Source organism: Denticeps clupeoides, chromosome 20, assembly GCF_900700375.1.
Source record: "Denticeps clupeoides chromosome 20, fDenClu1.1, whole genome shotgun sequence".
Classification (NCBI taxonomy): Eukaryota; Metazoa; Chordata; class Actinopteri; order Clupeiformes; family Denticipitidae; genus Denticeps; species Denticeps clupeoides.
Window position 1 is genome coordinate 12,317,102 of NC_041726.1, and position 22,218 is coordinate 12,339,319.

At 48.5% G+C, this 22,218-nt stretch overlaps 1 protein-coding gene across 1 annotated transcript; it reads left to right on the forward strand.

Moving 5' to 3' along the window:
- Positions 1–2,941: 2,941 nt before the first annotated feature.
- Positions 2,942–21,901, forward strand: cica (capicua transcriptional repressor a). Its single transcript, XM_028963670.1, has 21 exons — positions 2,942–3,125; positions 5,314–9,178; positions 10,202–10,333; positions 10,536–10,689; positions 11,049–11,148; positions 11,320–11,502; positions 11,588–11,720; positions 11,812–11,987; positions 12,220–12,352; positions 14,140–14,231; positions 14,572–15,442; positions 15,636–15,775; positions 15,882–16,042; positions 16,128–16,276; positions 16,983–17,366; positions 17,458–17,687; positions 17,788–17,915; positions 17,991–18,142; positions 18,783–18,914; positions 18,992–19,120; positions 19,381–21,901. The coding sequence occupies exons 2-21, from the start codon at positions 5,488–5,490 to the stop codon at positions 19,656–19,658; spliced, it is 7,548 nt and encodes a 2,515-aa protein (XP_028819503.1). The 5' UTR covers positions 2,942–3,125; positions 5,314–5,487; the 3' UTR covers positions 19,659–21,901.
- The last annotated feature ends 317 nt before the right edge of the window (positions 21,902–22,218 follow it).

The following is a 22,218-nucleotide window of genomic DNA, read 5'->3' on the forward strand; positions in this document are numbered from 1 at the left end:
CAACAAACTTTTCACTTATAGTGTAAATAAATAGAAAATACATAAACTAGTTACACCATACGTCAATCCTCACATTCTGACAACACAGGGTGTGTGTGTGTGTGTGTGTTTACACAAAACCTGTATATCTTTATTCATTTATAATGTTTGAGGATAATTCTTTTTTTTTTTTTATGAAAGGGCTCTTGCCCCCCTGGCTACTTTCGGGAGACTGGCCAATCACACGCAATCTTGTCAGAGGGAGTCTGGGTTGTCCCGCATGGGTGCGTTGACAAAGCATCCCAGGCCGCATGCTGAGTGGGGTTTGTTGATTGGCTAGAGGGCAGGTCAAGGGTCAGAGCCTTGGGGAGGAGGGACGGTGGAAATGGCATTGGCCAGTGTCAGGAGACAAAGGGGACAAATTTAGGGGCCCGTGGGGGGGGGTCTGGTATAAGAAAGTGGCTCCTCTATAACACCCACAACCTTTTCCTGCCTCGTAGTAAAACAGAAAGTAGACGTAGAGGAGATATAAATGCCACTGTGGTTTGGTTGCACTCATGAAAGTCTTGCATAAAAGCTTCTAATGTGTGTTTGCTTTGTTTTATCTTGCGTTTACGTACAGTAGAGACTTTGTTAAGCAGCTTGTATAAATGCAAAAATAAGTTGCCATAAATATGCAATTATTTATAGGTACCATGGCAACATCTGAAAACTCGTGCTGAAGTGAAATTCCCTGCAATGCCCAGGAGTTTATCCCTCTGCTGGAGGACAGTGGTCGTGCGGAATCCTGGAATCACTGGGAAACCGGAAGGACGTTGTTCAAAATTAGAAAAAAGTAATAAAAATAATACATGAAACATGTATTTTTGATTATTGTTGCATATTCAACGTGACTATCGGGAACATTATTGTGAATGCACAGCGGTGCACAAGTTACAATTTGTGGTGTGAGCAGTGGGCTGCCCAGGTTCAAACCCCACTTACTACCATTGTGTCCCTGAGCAAGACATTTAACCCTGAGTGTCTCCAGGGGGGGACGGTCCCAGTAACTACTGATTGTAAGTCGCTCTGGCGTAAATCTAAATGTAAATAAATGATATTTTGTCTGATCCACATACCCCTCGGGTTACATCACATGTGCCACACAATATTTCATCCTATATCAATATGTCCATGCCACAGCTCACGTATATATACATTCATTAAAATACTATATCAATAGTATATATTTAGATGTGATTATACACAATGGTATTTTATTACATGTTTATAACGGTTTTTCTTGCTTTTGAAATAACTATGTTGAAATAAGACTTATTTATACTTTTTTACTTATCGCCAGGGGAAACTGGGGGTATTTAATCAGTGTGTGTGTGTGTATGTTGCACATGGCTAAATGTGACCATTCTATTTAAATAAAGGTGTGTGTCTGTGTGTGTGTTGCTGTTGATGGACTCAGACCCCTGTAATTGGCCCTCGTTGCTCCTGCTGCCTGCTTGGATGGCCTGTGCTCAGCTTTGCTTCGGCACTATAAATGGAAGCGTTTGGCCCTCGCGCTTACGATTTCCTCAGAAAGATCCAGGCTTTGCGGCCATGAAACCGACGTTGTCTGTGATGCAGTTGCCCACTCTTGTCCCTGGGAAGAAGACCTGTCCTGTAGAGTTTCAGGGTTTCATCAGATCATTATCGACATGCCCCATTGGATGGAGGACTGGGCAATACTGGTCGGTGGTGCATATATCTGCAACGTGGTGTTTAAATGTATTTATTGATGCTACGTGACATGAATCTTTAAAAAAAAAAACAATATTTCCTTTCGGTTTTGTAACGTTTATATGTCTGGAAAATGCAAGAAAACAGCAAAAGCAAGTTGTTCATGCAAATGTCACCTTCAGTGTGATAAATGCAGAGTTGCATTATTAAATCATAACATTGAGTGCACAGTGCACCAGTTGCGTCTCTCCAGGAGCCATGCATGCACGTGCACGCGCGCAGATGGCCCTTATGTAATGCTATAGCGCGTCGTAACTACACCGCTATCAGCGCCTGAGTACGGTCTTAGTGGACAGTCTTAAGAGATAAGATTAGACACGATGATACTTTATTAGACCCGCAGGTGGGAAATTTACACCAGGGACAATGCGTCCACGCTCGCCCGTGCGCATTACACTGGAGAGGCGCGACGCATCGTAATCTCGGGCTTTAAACGACTTTATTCCCGACCCTTCCTGCTTCTCGTGCCGCTGATGGCAACACGCATATTGAGTTCACTGCTGCGCCTGCCCATTGGCCTGGAGACGGAGACGCTCCGTCACTTGGCCAATGGCGGGGAGATTTGGTGACGTTACCTTTACATTCTGCTCGTGGTGGCAGGAGAGGCGGGGCCACGGTGACGTCACGACGCCAGAACGTCTTGCGATTGGCTGCGTGCGTTGAGGTGACTAGGTTGACGATCACCAGTGGAAGAAACAGGTTAAGAATAAAGCCAAGTCGAAAGGTTTTAAAGCTTTAAAAATAATATGGGTTTATATGTTTGCAACGCTTATTTAAATGCAATAAAATGAAGACTGTAAATAGGATGTTATATGGCTTATATAAAATGTAACATATTCTTATATGTATTCCTATATGTTTACAGATCGGCGTAATCGGTTTGTTCACCGGTGATAAGTCTGTCCGAGTGCGCTCTAGACGGGGCTTATAGTGATATTTCCCCGCGTCGGCCCGCCCACCGTCGAGCCTCGCCCTCTGATTGGATCCCCCGCGCTCCAGCCTGCCCAGCTGTTTCTTGTTTTCCCCCTGCGGTATTCGACTGTACGGCCCGTCGCTCAAACGTGTCCGCATCGTGGCCCCGCCCACAGCACCCCGATCCCGCAGCGCGATTGGCTACTGTAACCGTCGGCGCTCGCCGATTGGTGGAGCGGAGTAGTTGTCAAGGCTTTAGGCTTCATTCACCATTTTGCGACTGTAGTGAAGGACCGAGGCGGCCGTACTTTTCCCATTTGGGTGGCTTTTTTGCGGAAGAAGAACATTTAGAAAGCCCCGACAGCGACAGTCGTGACCGACGATCCATCCCTAGTCGGCTTCTTATCTCCAGCTCTCCACTCGAGGCCATCGCTGTCGCGTCAGTGAGAACAAATACCTGGGTGAGTTGTAACACCGCTCCAAATCTTTCTTCTGCAGCGCTGCGGTGGTTTGCGGTGTTATTTCTGTGCGGATCGGCGGTCCCGCCGCGGACGGTTGTACGAACGTCGTATTTCTGCTGTAATGGCCAGAGAGAAGCGAAGGGAGGGGTGGCCGTGGGTGCACAGTCAGCCTAAAACTTTTTTTTCCTCCCCCCGCAGACGAGCCGCACGGCGACCCGCGTCATTACAAAGTGACAAGTCGCGCTGAAATGCGCCACTCGCGGTACGTGTGCGTGTAGAAACACAAACGAGTTGCGTGCGCGTAGCTGCACGGCGGAGCGGAGTCGTCCGTGCTGTCGCCCACTTCTGGGCCTACAGCCTCGCTCCCCCTCCCGTGTGCGTCCGAAAAACAGCTCCCCTGGCCGAACAGTCGGCTAAATAATGTAGAGGTCCGTGTTTGATTGGCGAATACGATTAGGAAAAGATTGCGTGCCGTGCTTCTTAAAGGCGACCGAAACGTAGCGGCTCCCGCTTCCGTGTCCGTGGGTTCTTGAACAGAACAAAAGAAGAAGAAGAAAAAAAAAACCCACAATGACACAACTATTTTCCACGTATACACTTGTTACGTTTTTTTTTTTTTGTTTTTTTTTGGCGAAGCGTTAGCGTCGCATCTCTGTCGTAAAACGCCGAACGCGCGCGGGCCTTGTGTCACCGAGAGGCCTTGCGTCCCACGACTGGACGGCTCTTTGTGTAGTGGGTGCGTAGTAAACGCAGAGTAGGGCACTACAGCCAAATAAACACACCCTGCAACTAAACCCCGGGCCTCCGGCTGGGGTTGTTCTCTTCTTCTTCTTCTTCTTCTTCTGCACTTTCAGCGAGACTTTTACAGGTTGCAGGCCGGCACTAAAATGCTGCTTTTTTTTTTACGCGTCGTTGAATCGTAACGGGGCCGTGTTTACTGTAAATAAACCGAATTGCGTAACCATGTTACACCGTTCTAACGACATGCCTATTAATAACTATTATTAATAGGCATGTAACTCTTGCAACATCCCTGCACCGAGTCTTATGAATGCATTTTAAGTAGATTTATGCTAACAGAAAAACGCAATGCCTATACAGTAGGCCCTTAAAGCATTTTACTGGGTGAGCAGGGCCAGCATTTACATAGAGCACAACCTGCTAGCAGAATTTATGTCTGAATAAGGACACGCGCGCGGCAAGGCTCTGTTGTGGTTAGCTGCAGTTTTGTCACACAGTAAGCAGGCCATTTCGGTTCACCTCCTGGCCCTCTTATCGCAGTTTCAACAGCGTACAAGCCCTCGCACCTCAGACCGGACAGGGCAGAATGAAGGCGGTGGCCGCACTCCCAGCTCTCCAGTAGGGTCAGGGCGCTTTTACTTCATGCCATAATATCATGTTGTCTTTTTTTCGGACTATCGCCCGTCACGGCGGTGGGCACACGCATTTACATTTACTGCATTATCATTTACAATCAGTAGTTACAGGGACAGTCCCCCCCCCGGAGCAACTCAGGGTTAAGTGTCTTGCTCAGGGACACGATGGTAGTAGGTGGGGTTTGAACCTGGCACTTCTGGTTCATAAGCGAGTGTTACCCACTAGGCTACTACTAGGCTACTACCACCCTGTGGCAGTTGGCAAATGCATCGCACTTGGCAGTTTTAACTCTTGGAACAGAAGTTCCGTTTTTTTAAGATAATGAAAAAGCCACAAATGTCACAACAAGTGCTGACTAACCGATTCACACTGTTTACGTGAACAAGGGAGTTGTTGACGTGGTTACGCTATTGCAATAGCGTGACGTTTGGTTAGCCTTGCAGATGGTGTGATATTTAAAGCGATGGGATACAAGGGTAGTGAAGGAAAAGCATAAAATGGCCGAGCTGTAGAATGTTGCGCGATCGGTTGTCTCAGTACTGAAAAGTATTAAAAGACAAAAAAAGAGCGAAAGCCAGCGAGTGAATCAGGAATTCCCCCGCCCCGTCAGTTCTAACCAAAAAACCAGAGTGTGTTTGTAACTTGTTTAGGCAGCAACTTTTACTGTTTTTGTTGGTTTGAAAATAATAAAATCAAATAATATAATGTAATATTCTCTGCTAACTAGGCTGACATGTCATAACTAACACAAAGGATACGTTAAACATTCATCACATAATTAATGTCTACATCTCTTTGTTGTTCATTACAGGGTCTAGAAGAATTTTCTGAAAGGACAAAAGCCAGAGAGACAGAAGTGGGAAAGAAGTGGGCGGGATGAATGAGACAGAGGTTGGAAAAGCTGGATGACTGAGAAGCCAGGAGGTGCCAGTGCTCTTCAGCAATACAAGAGACTTTTACAGCAACAACAAAAAGAACCAGAGAAATGAAGCCCTTAAAAAAGCAAGGCAGGCGCTCGCCTCCATCTACACGCGCCAAGGGGGGGAAGAGGAGAGGGCCAGCAGACAGCAGTCCTGAGGAGGACAAGAGGGAAGCTGAGGAAAAGCCCAAAGCCTCCCCTCCATCCCCCAAGAGACAGACCTCATCCAACTCAGAGTCCTCTCATGAGGAGACAATCAGGACAGGTGCAGCTTCGGAGAGGGAAGAGCCGAGACTGGGGGACATGTCAGCTGGGGATTGTGGGAAAACAAGTACAGCTGTGGATGAGCGGCCTGGCAGCTCCAAGTCTGAAAGCAACAGCAGCACAGCTAGCGCCAACAGTAGCCCCAATCCCTCGTCCAGCCGAAAGACGGCGACCTTCAAGGCACGTGTGCCCAAGAAGAAGTACACGTCTGAGCACTGTTCCTCCAGTGCTGGAGGAAACGGAAACCATGGCAACCCCAGTACTCCCCCGCATAACAGCGCCAGCAGCAGCAACTCGCATAACGGCGCAGTGGGCAACCAGCCCTCAGCCAATGTAGCCCCAACCAGCACAGACCCCCCGGGCTCAGGCGGCCCACGTAGCACCAGCGACGGTGGGGCCCGGGACAGGAGGGTTGTGGAGGGACCGCTGGTCTCCAGCCCACCTCGCTGTTCATCAACAGACACTGCCAGTGAGGACTCCGCGGACCTGGTGGGAATTGCTCCTGAGACAACGACACCGGTGCCTCGCCCCGACTCTCAGTCCAGCTCAACTATCGCACATGCACTTTCCGGCACCACGTCGCACTGCAAAGCCACGCCCCTGAAGGAGAGCACATCTGCAGGGCTTGCTGAAGCTTTGGCAAAAGGACTGAAGAACCAGAGGGTTTTAGCTAGGCAGGATTTGAGAAGAGGGCCAGGAGATGGTTGGGGTAAGGCTGACCAAGGAGACGGTGGAACCAGGGATTCCAGAGTGTTCAGGGCAGGTGTGGTGCGGCGTGTGAATGGAGAACAGGGCACTGTTGAAGTGCAGTTGAATGGGGTGAAGTCACTATGCTACTACCCATTTCACCCAGCCATGGATGCAGTGGACCTGCTTCTTGATGCCCCTCCCCCCGGCACAGACCCGGTGGCCATCGGCACTCGGGTATGTGTGCCCTACAGTGGATCAGATGAAGGTGGTGATGGACAGCTCTACAGGGAGGGGGTGGTGACGCATGTGGACCCCCACCCTGCAGTCTCCTTCCCCTATCGGGTCTTTTTGCGTGACGACAGGATCTCTGCCAGGGATGAAGGGGGTGCCTGGGGCATGGAAGATGGCAGGGGGAGCACCAGTGCTGTTTGGGTGTCCAGGCAGAGTCTCCGTTTGCTGGTTCCACCCTGGGATCTGGACCTGCCTCTGTCAAGAGAGCATGACGGCACAGCGTGGGATGACAGAGACGAGGTGGAACCAGAACTGTGTCAGCTCAATGACAGAGTTGGGGCGGGCGTGGTGTACAGCACTGCAATGTCACACCACCACTCTGTGACGCCTTCTTCCTCTGCTTTTTCATCGTCGTCTTCTGAGGTTGTTGCTGCTGTAACAGGTGGTGTGATGATGACCTCTGTGCTTAACATGGTGCCGGGACGAGACTGGGATCGGGAGAGGGGTCAGGAGAGAGAGAGGGAGATGCACAGGTCACTGGAGAGAGAAAAGGAAAGAGAAAAAGAAAGAGAGAGGGAGAGTGAACGGCATAGGCAGCTCCATCCCTTCCAGCCACAAACGCCAGAAGAAGACATTGAGGTGTCCCACATCAGCATGGCCCAGCTAGGAGAGGGGATTACAGCGGGGGCCGGAAGCAAACCCTTGGGGATCGCCCAGCCAAGACACATCCTGTCTAAACCCCCTGGCTTTCTGTCTGTAGTGCGAGGAATCGCCCCCTCTCTGGGACCCCACCTGGCACTCAACCCTCACACCACGCACTCTCCAGTGCTGCTGAGCTTAGACCCCACCATGACACCCATCATCCCTTCCTCTCCCCAGATCCCGACGATTCCCTCCTCCTCCCGAGCGTCTCTGGACAAAACCCCAGCCTCAAACTCCCACCACGGCGCTTCGGGAGGGTCCACGTCCAGCTCGGGGTCTGGGACAGGCTCATCCCGTTCCCTCACTGCCGCCCAGCAGAAGTATAAGAAGGGCGACGTTGTCTGCACGCCCACCGGTATCCGCAAGAAGTTCAATGGCAAGCAGTGGCGCAGGCTGTGCTCGCGTGAAGGCTGCTCCAAAGAGTCTCAACGTCGTGGTTACTGCTCTCGCCACCTGTCCATGCGCACCAAAGAGATGGAGGCAGGTGGCGGAGGGGGTGGAGGGCTGGTCCGCGACCGGGGGGGCGCCAGCAGCACCGGAACTCTCACGCCCTCTGACCTGCGCCTTGGGGGAGGCCGCACCAGCAGTGAATTTGACTGGGACGAAACATCACGGGACAGCAGCGAGGCCAGCAGTCGGGGAGGTGACTCGCGCCCGCGCCTGGTCCTGCCGTCCCTCTTGCCGCAAGAGCTGACCCGCGACCTGTCGCGATTCGATTTCGACGAGTGTGAGGCGGCCAGCATGTTGGTGTCTCTGGGCAGCTCTCGCTCGGGAACGCCATCGTTTTCACCCGTGTCCAACCAGTCACCGTTCTCCCAAGCACCTTCCCCTTCGCCGTCCCCCTTTGGCTTCCGCCCTGCCAACTTCAGTCCCATCACTGCGCCCCCATCCCTCACCCCTTGTCGTCCACGGCACCTGAGTGGTACCAAGCACGGGACCCCAGGCTCAGAGCGAGAACGTCACCTTTCTGGCATCGTGCCCACATTTCAGACTAACCTCACGTTCACCGTGCCCATGAGCCCTAGCAAGCGCAAGCTTGAGAGCCAGCCTGCGCCCTTGCCACTGGCACCCACGGCTCCTCATGAATATGCTGCCAAAGGTGACCAGCAGCAGCTGGTGGTTGGCGACCCAAGCCTCGGTTTCAGGGTGCTCTCCCCTCAAAGCCAGCCTTCTACCCCATTCTCACTGTCCTTCCCACGGCCTCACAGCACTACCAGCAGCCGGCCATCTTCTTCTGCTGCCTCGACTCCACCGCCCATGCTTGTCTCTCCCACGCCGCCCTCGCCTCTCCCCCAAGACCCCAGCCCTCGGCGCATTGTGCCGCAGCGCGACTCCCCAGTCATCGTGCGCAACCCAGATGTTCCTCTGGCCAAATTCAGCGACGGGCCCCTCGCGAGCCGGAGGAGCAGTGGAGGCGGGAATGGCCGAGCGGGAGGAGGAGGTGGTGAAAATCGCTACAGAGAGCGCCCCTCCAATCTGGCCTCAGGTCTGCAGGCACCCGTGCCCATCAATGGTGCCAGTGCCACCAACGGAGCTGTCTTGCTGCGCAACAATGCCTCCAGCCTAGTGCTGGTCACCTCTGCCAACACTCTGACGCCTGCCTCAGCAGCATGCTCCACACACTCAGGTTCAGCTTCAGTTGAAGTGTCCACAGCATCCAGCAATGTTCCTTCCAATCAAGGTGGGGAGTCCAGCCGGGGGAGGGAGCGCGAACGGAAGCCTGGACGACACGGAGATGCTCTTGGGGCAGCGTTACCCCAGCCAGTGGCCTGCCATCCCACCCCCACTGCTTTGCTGCCCCTTATTCTGCCTGCTGAGTCACCCCACCCAGCTCCACGTAAGGACATCATCATGGGCCGGCCTGGGACAGGTAAGAGGTTACATGTGTAAAGATTCTCACAGTTCAGATGCTGCTATAGTTGTGGTAACGCAATGAGAGCAGGTTATGGAGGTATTTCAGTTCATGTGTATGTTTTGCTGTTGTTATAAATTATAACAAATTAAGAATAAGTCCATTTGTTTGCATACTTCATGACCACAGTCACCCTGAGTTATGCTGAGGCATGCACATTAGATTGTGTTTAAGTCATTAAATATGTTAAGTATTACAATTAATGACAATGGTATAGAAAATTCTAAGTTTAGGGAAATTAGATTTTTTTTTGATGATTTGTGGTTGTGAACAGTGCAACTGTGGTCAGTGATTTAGGTGCTTTCAAGTATCTGATGTCTGTCTGTTTTCTTCTGAAGTGTACTAATGAATATATCACTGGTATACTGACCTTAGACGCTGTGTGTCTGCGTTTTAGTCTGTGTTAATATGAGATAACAAGTGTGTGTCCAGGGTCAATGCGCCTAAACCCACAGATGATGCTTGCTGAAAAACTGGAACTTGCCCAGACATGTTGCTTGGGGAAAAGCTAGGAGGAGTCCCTTTCTCTCACACACACACACACACACACACACACACACACACACACATACAACACACAGAGACACACACTCTCTCTCTCTCACTCGCTCTCTGTCTCATAGAATCCCTCCCAGATACTACAAAGCCTTTCAGTAGTTTGATGAAACAACACACACACACACATACACACACACAACCATAACCAAACCACTCCCAGGTTGTATATAACCTGTTTCTTGGCTTCAGCAGAAAACATGCACACGTACGAACACTTGCCCTGAGCCACTCCTAGATACCACATGATGAAAGAGCCAATGGGCAAGACTAGAAAACACACAACACAACAATAAGCAATGTGCGTCTGGAGGATGACCTTTGAAATAGATAGATTCTGACACGGGGTATGTGTGATGTTAGAGGCCTGTGAAGCCCGAGGCTTTTTCTCTGCCAGTCATTCTTTTGCTTTCTTCCCACCTACAGTTTGGACCAATGTGGAGCCTCGGTCATTGCCAGTGTTTCCTTGGCACTCACTTGTCCCTTTCCTGGAGCCCAGCCAATCCAATTCATCCACCCAGCCCACTGATGGCCAACCACTTGTTAATCAGAGCAATGGTAGACTGTTAAAAAGTTATTCTTTCATATTTTATTCTTATTTTAAATAATATATATTTCTGTAGACAATGTGTTTCCCTTGACACTTTGTTGCACAAGATTGTTGCAATCAAGCTTAATTTAAGACATAGTCCATGCAGCCAATCATTGATCTTTAATTATACAGGAAAATTTACGAATAATATGACATTTCCTTCTCCAGAACCCCGATGTGGAGTGGCACTAGTAAGTGAAGTACGCGTTGGACAATCAAGCACAGAGAGAGGGTCACCGTCCCGTCCTCCACCTTCAGCCGAAGACCCGCCTGCAGATAGAGAGGGGGCGAACAGCGAGACAGAAAGCGATGCAGATGACCTGTAGGTATTAGGGTAATAAATTGCTGACACACTATAGACTGGGTTTATGTCCAAACATTAAATCATAGTTTTAATGACCACTGAGCTACGAGGGCTCACCTACCCTGAAAAGGACAAAAGCTCTTTGGAAAAGTAATAGTAGTTAAATCCTGTTATTGTACATGTACATGCATGCCATGACTTACAGAATTTTCACACCATTCTATCTATATAATTGTAAATTTATGATTTCATTGTAACACCATTCTCAATAATTATTAGATAGTGTATATTAGCTGCAAAGGATACAGTGACTAGTTTGGGTATTAAAATTAAATCGCACTCATATTTAACACTGTTTTCTCTTCTTTGCATTTCAGATTTTTTCCAGGCGTGGCACCAGATCCTGCTCCATCCTCAGGCTCTGCGAAGAGGCGTACACAGTCTCTCAGTGCCCTGCCCAAAGAAGGAGACAAGAAGGTGGGAAAGTTGCAGGCCTGTAATTCAGTATATGCTTATCCAGCACAGGCAAAACCATTTTACTGATTTAGTGGACTTTGCATGAAAAGATAGGCCCACTTTTTGTATGCCTTAGAATTTGCCTCTGAAACTCTCTTTTATGACTACTCTTCATATCACATTGACACACAGAGGGAGAAGGACCATATCCGCAGGCCAATGAATGCCTTTATGATCTTCAGCAAGCGCCACCGGGGGCTCGTGCACCAGAGGCACCCCAACCAGGACAATCGCACAGTCAGCAAAATTCTCGGGGAATGGTGGTACGCGCTGGGCCCCAAGGAGAAGCAGAAATACCACGACCTGGCCTTCCAGGTACACAAGGAGCTGTTATTACTGGGTATACGTCAGAGGCTACTGGTGAAAACAGGTAGTCAGATGCTTATCCGCCTGTTGTCAGGTAAAGGAAGCCCACTTTAGAGCCCACCCTGACTGGAAGTGGTGTAATAAGGATAGGAGAAAGTCTCTCTCTGAGGGCCGAGGGACACCAGGGGCCAAGGATTCCCGAGAGCGCAGCGCCTCAGAGAGCACAGGTGAGGTGAAAATAGGAACAAATGTATGTTCAACGTGTGAAAGGTATGCGTAGTCACCACTGTGACAATCTTTGCTTTCTGTTCCTACCAGAGACCCACTCGGGATCTCAGGGAACAGAGCAGAAAGGGGCAGGGTCTAGCTGGGCATCACCTGGGTCGGAGCAGCCGTCCGAGCAGATGGGAGTTCAAGTCCCGCGGCCCAGAGCATTTTCCCAGAGTGCCGTGCACAGCCTGGAGAGGCGGGAGAGAGAGCGAGAGCTAGAGAAGGTCGGACTCCCTATCAGTCACTGTGTATTGCTTCGTATATCCTTTTCTCACCTTTCCTATTTTCTGCCCTGTGTGCTTTTTATTTCCATCACCCCTTTCTCTCACACACACTTTGTCAACCTACCAAACCGCGTCCATCCTCTGCCGTTCAATTTATTCCCTACATCCCCATCTCTGTCACTCTGTCATCTCTTACATTAATCACTTTCTCTTAATTTGTCATCTACCTCAGATGTGCCATGAAGGCGCAAGTCAATTTCACCCTCGGGCACTCCCTTCCCTCTCCCATCGTGGAGTGAGTGAGGACGCAACAAGTGACGAAGAGCGCATGGTCATCTGTGAGGAAGGTGATGATGATGTCATGGGTGAGTTTGGTCAACACCGAACTCTTGTCACCACAAGATTTCTACAGTTAGACTGAAACTGAAACCAAATGTCATTAAATCAAACAAGTTCACTAGTAATCAGGCCATGTAATCAGAAGGTTGACGGTTCGAATCCCGATCCACCAAGGTGGCACTGTGGTGCCACTGAGCAAAGCACCGTCCCCACACACTGCTAACCGGGCGCCTGTCATGGCTGCCCACTGCTCACCAAGGGTGATGGTTAAAAGCAGAGGACACATTTCATTGTGTCACCGTGTGCTGTGCTGCAGTGTTTCACAATGACAATCACTTCACTTTCACTAGTGGTGTTACCTTTGCCAGGACAATGGTGCAGTAGCATAGCTGCCTCTGCTGCTGGGGTGCCCTGGGTGCCACAATGTCACTGACCAGGCAATGCAACAATGGCCTTGGCATTGGTCAGTGTGTCATACGTTCTTCTAAAACCTGCAAAATCTGTATAAAGAAAAACAGTTTTGCCAAAGAATGTACTTTGTATGTCCTGGGTTCACATCAGGTGAAGTGTACAAGGTAGCACAAGTGTGTGCCATATGATCCTGGAATAAAGATGTGTGACTGTGGTTGTGTTGATCTCGGGTGACTTCCTAGATTGTCATTGCTACTATTATTTACGAACTGGAAATAAAGGCAACGCTGGTCAGATTTCTCACATCAGAATCAGTCTGCATAGGCTAGAAACGGTTCCCAGGATATTGTTCATAACAGTATATAGGATTCTGTCACCTGAGCATACCATCATTAATATTATATTCAAGGAGAGATTGTTTTGATTTAAATGCTGAAACCTCGTTTTTTGTCAGTCGGTTGCCTTCACTTCACAATTTGCCCAATCGCTGCAAGACTCGGTTCCCCGCAGAATTAGTTGGCTGAACCTTGTCATTTTTCATTATACAGCTAGCTGTTGCCCCCCTTATAAAATACTTGTTATAAGATTTATAACAAGTATTTTATAAGTATATCTAAAATTAAACTGCCTGTGTGCATGCTGCACTCCAAGGTAACAGCATGTTAAAGTGTTGAGGTGATTTAATCATCTTTATTACCAAATATATATATTTTAGTTCACCTGCCATTGGCACATCCCTACAAGTAAAGGGTTTCAGGACCATACAATTATACATGAAGCATTTTCATAAAACCTTCTAACACTGCAAGTCCTACCTCATTGTGTCTTTCTTCTCAACATAGTAAAGGAAAACGTGTTTAAAAGGTTTTTATTAAACTACAAATAAATATTAAACTGAAACTTTACCTTCTCTCAATCCCTGTTATTTTATAGTCACTGTGTTTTACCTAATGGAAATAGTTTTTGTGCTTATGATCATTTTTATAACTACTTAATAACTTTCCGTTAAAAGAATATTGTGCCAAATGTGACTTTTTTTTCCACATAAAATTAGTTTATTAAACAAGAGTCCCTTTACAGCAATGATAATATGACTTCAGAGCCATAATAAATCATAATAAAAATACAAGGGTATACCAAGCAAATTACCAAATTACTGGTTACTAGTATAAGCAGTCATTTATTGTTTCTATCTGTTTATTTCTGTAAATCCTGAAGACAGACTTGATGTGACATTACTGAACACGCCCCAACTTGCATATAAAAATTAGTTTTACCTATCTGGTCTATAGTGAACTATTTCATATTAACAATGCAATGAATTTTGTGATCCTTGGAATCTTATTTTTCAGTAGGTCGTCTCACAGATACAGACTCACGCCGACATTTCTTTAAATTACAGAGGACTCCTTTCCTGATGGCACCATAGACTTGAAGTGTAAGGAACGTGTAACTGACAGCGATGAGGAGAATGCTTGTGAAGCCGATGGCAAGGTATCTTTATGTATGAGTTTCACTTACATGCCTCCATGCTCCATTTGGGACAGTGGTGGCCTAGCGGTTAAGGAAGAGGCCCCGTTTCGAATCCCGATCTGCCAAGGTGCTACTGAGGTGCCACTGAGCAAAGCACCGTCCCCACACACTGCTCCCCGGGCGCCTGTCATGGCAGCCCACTGCTCACCAAGGGTGATGGTTAAAAGCAGAGGACAAATTTCACTGTGTCATTGTGTGCTGTGCTGCTGTGTATCACAATGACAATCACTTCACTTCACTTGTGTTAAGAATACAGCATGTTTTTTATTTTTAAATAACTCCTTACCTTTTCTTTACTCAGCATGCATTCCAGCCTGTGGCCCGACCGCATTCTTACTCACCAAGCACATCATCCTCCGAGACCTCCAAGGGTGCAGGGGGGCGAAGCAGTGGCGAGAGGTCTGAAAGGAAGAGGAAGAGAGCACTGGATGAAGCCCAAGAGGACAATGGAGAAACACTGGAAGCAAAGGGTGGAGCAGAAGGTGGCGTGCAACCTTTGCTCACATCCATGCCCGAGTGCACATCAGATGCACCCATCCCTTCTTCAGGCCATGGACTTGTGGTTGGGCCAGTGAGGATGGCATCCACTGTGGTGACTAGCGTGTTACGGCCCGTGGCGAGCACACCTATCCCAATTGCCAGCAAGCCCACTGAGAGCATCCCAGCCCAGGACCTGGAGACCAAGCTGCTGATTGGAGCAGGAGGTGGGGGTCCTATTGCAGGGGGTGGGTACTTCTCCTCATCCTCTCCCAAACCTGTCGGTCAAGGGGGTCTGGTCACCAGCCTGGTGCTGGGAGGACCCTTCCCCAACCAGCCAACAGTTCAGCTTATCACTCCACCCCAGCCTCTCACATGCCCAGCCCCGAGTCCCACCCATGGCAATGGAGCTCTGCCCCTCCCACTGCTGCAGCCACAGTTCCTCCCCGCCTCCTCGCTCACACCCCCTGCAGGAGGAAAACCTGTCACTCAGGTGCAATACATCCTCCCAACTCTGTCCAACAATCCCAAAAGCCCCACTCCTCAGCAGCCTCAGCAACCAGCTAGTGTGCTCACATTGCCCTCGGCTCCTCCCACGCACACATCCCTGGCCAATGGCGTGCCTTTGGCAGCGGGACCAGGGATAAGATATGCATCAGTTCCTGCAGTGGGAGGGGTCAGCCCAGGAGGAAGAGGTGAGAGGAACCTATATTTTCATAGGGCTTTCAGTGTCAGAAAGTATTTATGTAGGTCGGGCCCATCATTGATCATAATGCCTCCCCCGCTGAAAACATCTAAATGGCTTGTATTTTGGTGTCAGTCTAAAAATACGGCAATTTTTAAATGCATACCATGTCATGCATCTTTCATTCATGTCCCTGTTTGCAGTACAAGCTCAGTCACCAGTCTTGCAAAGCAAGATGCTTGTTCCCATGGCGACTGTGAGAGCGGGATCCACTCCTCCGCAGCCTATATCTCTGGTGGCCCCTCAACTTCCTGTTCATACTAGTGCTCAACCAGGAAGTAAGGTATGCAAACAAGTCTAAAACGTGGGTGTCGGGGTCAAAGTAACGTGATTTCTGGTTCGTCAAACCGTTGCACCAGTAAATATGATTTGAGGTGTGTGACTTTCAGATCATCCAGATTGCTCCAATGCCGGTGGTTCAGACCAACGTTCACCCTGCAGGACCGGTGCATCCGGGGAGCTCGTTCCCAGTCACCATGGGAACAGCGACTGTTATGGCTTCAGGCTCTGCTCCCCCGCAGACAGTTTTGCTGACTCCTCCTCCCACTAGGTAGTGTACGTGTGTGTGTGCACGAGTATGCAAACATTGTAAAATAGTTTAACTGGCAGACTCATTCACTTCTCCTGTCTTCCAGGATCACATACGTCTCTACGACAACAGCCTCCTCCCCTCAGCAAGCCCCACCTGTCCCAGGTCCCGCATTCTTGCCATCTCAGTTGGCAACCCTGGGGTTCACTGCCATTACCCCTGCTGGCCAGACGTTGGTGCAGCCCATTGTAGCAGGTATAGGTTTTTTTTCTTCTCAAAATACATCTGAAAAGGTGCCTGTTGCTCTACGTTTGTGGTGTGGACTACAAACGAAATAGCAGTTATTTTGTAACTAGTGTTTTATTTAGATTTGAGCCAATACGGTGAAGAATGGCCCCCTGTACGAAAGTAAGGACGAGATTCAATCCACACTGTCCACGTACTTCAGCACGTGATTCATGTTGCCATTGAGGTTAAGCGGTACATCCACCAGATGGCAGTTGCGAGTCCACCTCAACAAAACGTGACACATTTCTGTCACAACATATGGATTCTTGGTTCACCCATGTAGAACTCTGGCTTTTTGTAGTGGTAACGGACAGAAGTCTTTGAGATGATAGTTCATCTTCTTAGCTGCTATGCGTTTAAATGAAGTGTTGTTAATATCCATATTACAATTAAGTGATCTTTATTTGCAATTCTGGTCATAATGGCAGTACGTGGGGCGGCAGATATTTTCAGAGATGGTGCCTATCGTAAAATGTTTCAGAATGACTGATGTATCATATCGCATAATTTCTCTTTGGAAAGTACTGCTGTTGTCTAAGCTGCCCTCATTGGTTCTGCTGAGTTCTGTCCGCATTCACAAGAAGAACTGCAGAAACTTTGGACATAAGGCTCTCTTTGTGTCTGTATCTATGTTTAAGACGGTTAACTCATCCATCTTTTTCTCCACCTGTAGGCCCACCTCCTCTCCTCGCTCCAGCCCCAACTCCCAGCTGCCCGTCACAGCCCACCGCAGGCCCAAGTGCCCCTCGCCAAGTGCTAACCGCCATGTACCCTGCCCCCAACGTCACCCTGGCGTCAGGGGTGGTTTCCGTGTCGGTTCCTCCGAATGCGTCCCACACTGCGCCCAGGACTGAATCCCCCACGCCGCTCCACGCTGGGACATCCACACCGCTGTCAGCAAACACGTCAGTGCAGGCCCAGTCTCATGCTAATGAGCAGCAGCCTGCCAACGGTGCCAAGGAAACAGACAGACAGAATGTGCCGGATGGGCAGACGGACGCTGAGATGATGCCAGAGTCAGCGCAGTCCAGCGCCCCAGCACTCTTTCCCCCGATGGGTAAATCCTGCATCTTTTCATTATATTATGTGGTTAGAAAGTTGGTTGCATCCCTTGTGGACTGCTTCGTCTGTTCTTCCTTTCTCCGTAGGATGTGAATCAGGCTCCTCCAACCCCCCTCCACCCACTCAGAAAGCCAAAGGTCAAGTTGACGATGTCCCAGCAGGTCACCAAGGAGATGCCGCTGATGGTGGGTCAAATCAGAGCGAGGCAGAAAAAGGAGGAAAGACGGAGGACTGTGGACCCTCCCGGTTTGAACGGATGCCCGAGAGTAAAATGTCAGATGGCGAAGGGAGCAGGAAGGAGGAGCGCAGTAAAGAGGTTCGATCCGTTTTTTCCATCATCTGTCCCGTCCAGATGATGAATAATCTCCACTGTTTTTTTTTAGTTTTTTTTTTAATGCCCTTATTTTTTTTTACAGGCTGGACATAAGGACCCCCCAACCCTGTCTCCTCCTCCCCCATCTCAAAGCGACAGAGACAATCCTACCACCAAGAAAACAAAGTCCCGCCCCCCACCGCTGAAAAGGACCTTTGATGCTGATGCCAAGTGAGTGTCCGAGAGCGCGGCCAGCGGTAGATGGGATATGTAAATGTGCTGATAATTGCTCGCCCCCTCTGATAGGGTGCTGACTGGGTCATACTTTGAAGAGCGGCTGGCGGAGCTGCCGGAGTTCAACCCTGAAGAGGTGCTGCCCTCTCCCACCTTGCAGAGCCTGACTACCTCTCCCCGCGCCATACTGGGCAGCTATCGGAAAAAGAGGAGGAACTCCACTGGTGATTGATTAATATCTGCCCCAAATAATACCTAAATAAATTCCATTAATAAGCAGACAAATTGTGCCAAAGGGATTCATGTGACGTGCACGCAAATGCAAATATGAAAAGGAACACGGCTGACAGAATATTAAAGTGTGTGGAAGCCCTTTCAAACATCCTGTTTGCCCGGAGGTGGTTTCTAATTTTAGATTTTCAAACTCCCAACAAAGAATTGGGCTTTCAAGCCTCCCTGAATCCTCTTCATCATCGTACGGCAGGAGCAAGGCATATTTAAAACGATTCACCCTATGCTTCTTGAGTAAAGTACGTGATTCTTTTGATTCTTTTTTGTGTTCTAAATCTATGTCAGAACGTTTTAAAATGGGAGGAGCTCTCGGCGATGGCTGACATTCAGCACAAGATTATGCTGAACGTTGCCGGGAGTACTGCAGTAATTCTCACTGTGTCCAACTGGGCATTTGCTGCCGTGTACAGTTTTTATTGGGGGACGTCGATTTCATTGTTTTGCACGAAATCGCACACATTTTTATTGTCACTTTAAATAGTTTCACATGAAATTGTTCATATTAAATTTCCTTTCCTTCACACCAACTGTTATTCACTCGTTTTTTTTTTTTGTTGCTCCGATTGCTCACAGATCTGGATTCAGTTGAAGACCCAACTTCTCCCAGGAGGAAGAGCCGATGTATGTCCAGCTGCAACTCACAGCCCAATACACCCAAGAGCGCAGCTAAGTGTGATGGGGACATATTCACGTTTGACAGACCAGGTAAACAGCTACCCGCCTTCCCATGCCGAGAAACTCGTAGAGAACCACCCCATCAGTATTCCCGCGCTGTTGTTTAGGTGCCAACTCCGAGGAGGGTATGGGAGAGTCGGGCGATCGTGCATCGTTTTCCTCCCTTCGTCGCACCCTGGACCAGCGCCGTGCGCTTGTCATGCAGCTCTTCCAGGAGCACGGCTTCTTCCCCTCAGGTAGCCAGTCAACGTTCATTCTGGCCACAATGACAGTTATTCATTAAAATGTCACATTTACGGCAATTATCAGACACCCTGATCTATAATCAGTAGTTACAGCCACAGCCACAGTCCCTCTTGAACACGTGACTTTTACTATTTTATGTTTCTAAAGCAACTTTCACTTTCTCTGTGAATTTTCAATTTCTTTTAATAAGTCACTTCAAAAGGCACCTCAAAAACCCTAAAAAAAATCCTCTGTCCTTGTCCTTCCATAGCCCAGGCCACAGCCGCCTTCCAGGCCCACTACTCAGACACCTTCCCCAACAAGCTGTGCCTACAGCTGAAAATCCGAGAGGTGCGGCAGAAGATCATGCAGACGGCCACGCCCGGCGGGGCCGATGCCACTGGGTTGGGGGTCTCGGGCTTGTCCGACCCTTCCACCACCCCGGGGCCCTCCAGCAGCCGGGATGAAAGTGGGGCAGAGCCAGAAGAGAGGGGGCGTGCCCCTGAGGAACCCAGCAGCTCAAGCGATTCCAAGGATTCCAGGAGATGAAACAGATCAGCAGCGGAACAATGTCAAGCATGGTGGAAACATGAATCAACGATAATTTCCCACGTATTTACTCACGCTCCACTTTCCTTTAGGGTTCAACTCATCTTCTTTTCCTTTGTGGGACTCGGAACGCTCACTCACACCCTTATGCAAGGAGACGATGTAAACTGAACAGGCACAAGAACCTTCACACTGGGCGTTACCTGGCACACACTCACCTGCACATCCTGTATTCGCCACTGACTGGCCAGATGCCACCACCGTTCGCTCCTGGAGTTCTCCTCAGTTCCAGAGCCCTGCAATGCTGCAATGAGCCCGGCAGCACTTTACTGACCTCTACTCATCTGACTAAAGCCACTGGCCCTCACGTCTTTTTTCTTTTAATGCCAATGGCCCGATGGAACGGATAGAATGTTTCTTGGCGTTTTTTTTTTTTTTTTACTTTTTCTTTTTAAATAGACAGAATTGAGATTGGGACTGGGGGGGTTTCCTGGTTTGTGGGAGGCAGGACACAGTCCGACTGAATTGAATGCACTTTTCTTTTTCTGAGACAGCATTGGCTTGAGGAGACGGGCCTCTTCATGGCACGAATGTTGATTCCTTCTTGGGTGTTCAGAAAAACTAAAAAAAAACAAAAAAAACAGAATAGTCAACTATCATCAGGCCCAATGCCGAGTCCTGAAGTTGCGTCTATGGTGACTGCCAAAAACCACAAATACTCACACTTATAAATGACGGAGTGATATTACATGACTCCCGGAAAGAAAGGACCTTTTCTTCTTGTTCAAAAAAAAAAAAAAAAGAAAAACTTTGTTTGAATCAGTCAGTAGTATATTGCTTCGTTGTTAGCGCTTGTGTCTTTCTGGTGGAACTGACTGACCTGCGATGGCCCACTTCTCTCTCCCAGCAATGTGGTATCTCTCCAGCATGGACTAACAACAGCAAAACAACACGAGGAGCAGATCCGCGTCTGCTCTTATCTCCTCAAGCTCTTCTTCTCGAGCCTCCCTTTTCGGCCATCGCCCTCTCCGCTTCACCGCTCACAGTGTCGTTCGCATATGTGACTGGTGCAGTGGGTGTGGATGGCAGGGGCTGCTTTTAAAAAAAAAATGTTTCAATCAGGTTTTTGCACAATTTGTGGTCTACGGCCACGCTTGAAATCAGGAAAGTATTGTTTTTAGAGAATATTTAAGCTTGCAGAAGCTTAGTTTCGTTTCTCCCATGTTCATCCCATTTCCCCACCCGTCCCCATCCTACCCTTCAGCCCTGTTCCAGGGTCAGTCGACGTTTTGTAGCTCAGGATGGTTTAAATTAGGATAACCCCAGGGAATTCTGACTCCAGATCAGTGCTATGGGGTGAATCTGGGGATCATTCCTCCAACCCCCCTTTTCTCAGCCACTTTATTTCAATGGTGCAATAGGACAGTGCGGAAGGACATGGTTGATATGATTAAGAGGATTGTGCCATAGATATTCACTGTACAGTCTGAAAGCTGTCAAAATAATGTATTCCAAAAAAAAAAATTCATGAAAAAAAAAAACAAAGAAAAAAAAGACATAACATCTATAATTGAGTTTAAGTAATCAAAGAGAACAAACTAAAATCCAGACTTATTAACATAGCACTTTTTGAGTCTTGTTCAACTGAGAGATTGTACTAATGTCTCTCAGGTCTTCACTTGAATGTGTGTGAACATATATATATATATATTTTTTCTATATGTGCATAATATTGAAGTTCGTGTGTGTGTGTATGTGTGTGTGCGCGTGTGTGTGTGCGTAAATGTTTAAATAAGAACCCAAGCAAACCCGAATTGTCCTCACACAAATGCTGTCACTTTTACTTGCCTGTGCCAGAGGCACCACTCTTTAGGACTGTTACTGTATTTTTGTGTAAAACTGACGGGTATTAATCTCTGAGAGTATGAGAGAGAGAGAGAGAGAGAGAGAGAGAGAGAGGGGGGGGGTAGTCATGTGCAAGAATATGAATAGATGCGTGATGTAAAGAAAACTTGCCACTTACTAACATCTCTCAATCACCCTAGGACGCTTGCACACACACACATGCATACTGACACCTACGTGTGTACACCTAATGATTGTGTATCCAATATACTGTCCTTCCTCTGAAGAAAGAACTCTAGGATGAGAGAGAAGAGTGTTAGCCCATGAACAGGCATGTTGGCCATGTGCAATATTTCTAAACAAATCAATATTGAAAATATTAAAGACCTAACCCACCACATGGTATTTGCGTGAACTGTTTTTGAGATAAATGGCATTAAAATGATCTCATATACATGTATTCAGTGGCAAAAAAGCAAGACAACTGGTCTTCTATATGCATTTTGGTCTCAAATGCAATTGTTGCTAATACATGCAGAATTGGGGCAGTGGCCAAGCAGTTACGGATCGGCCCTATAATCATAAGGTTGCCGGTTCGAATCCAGATCCGCCGAAGTTGCCACTGAGCAAAGCACCGTCCCCACACACTGCACGCCAAGGGTGATGATTAAAAGCAGAGGACACATTTCATTGTGTCACTGTGCTGTGCTGCAGT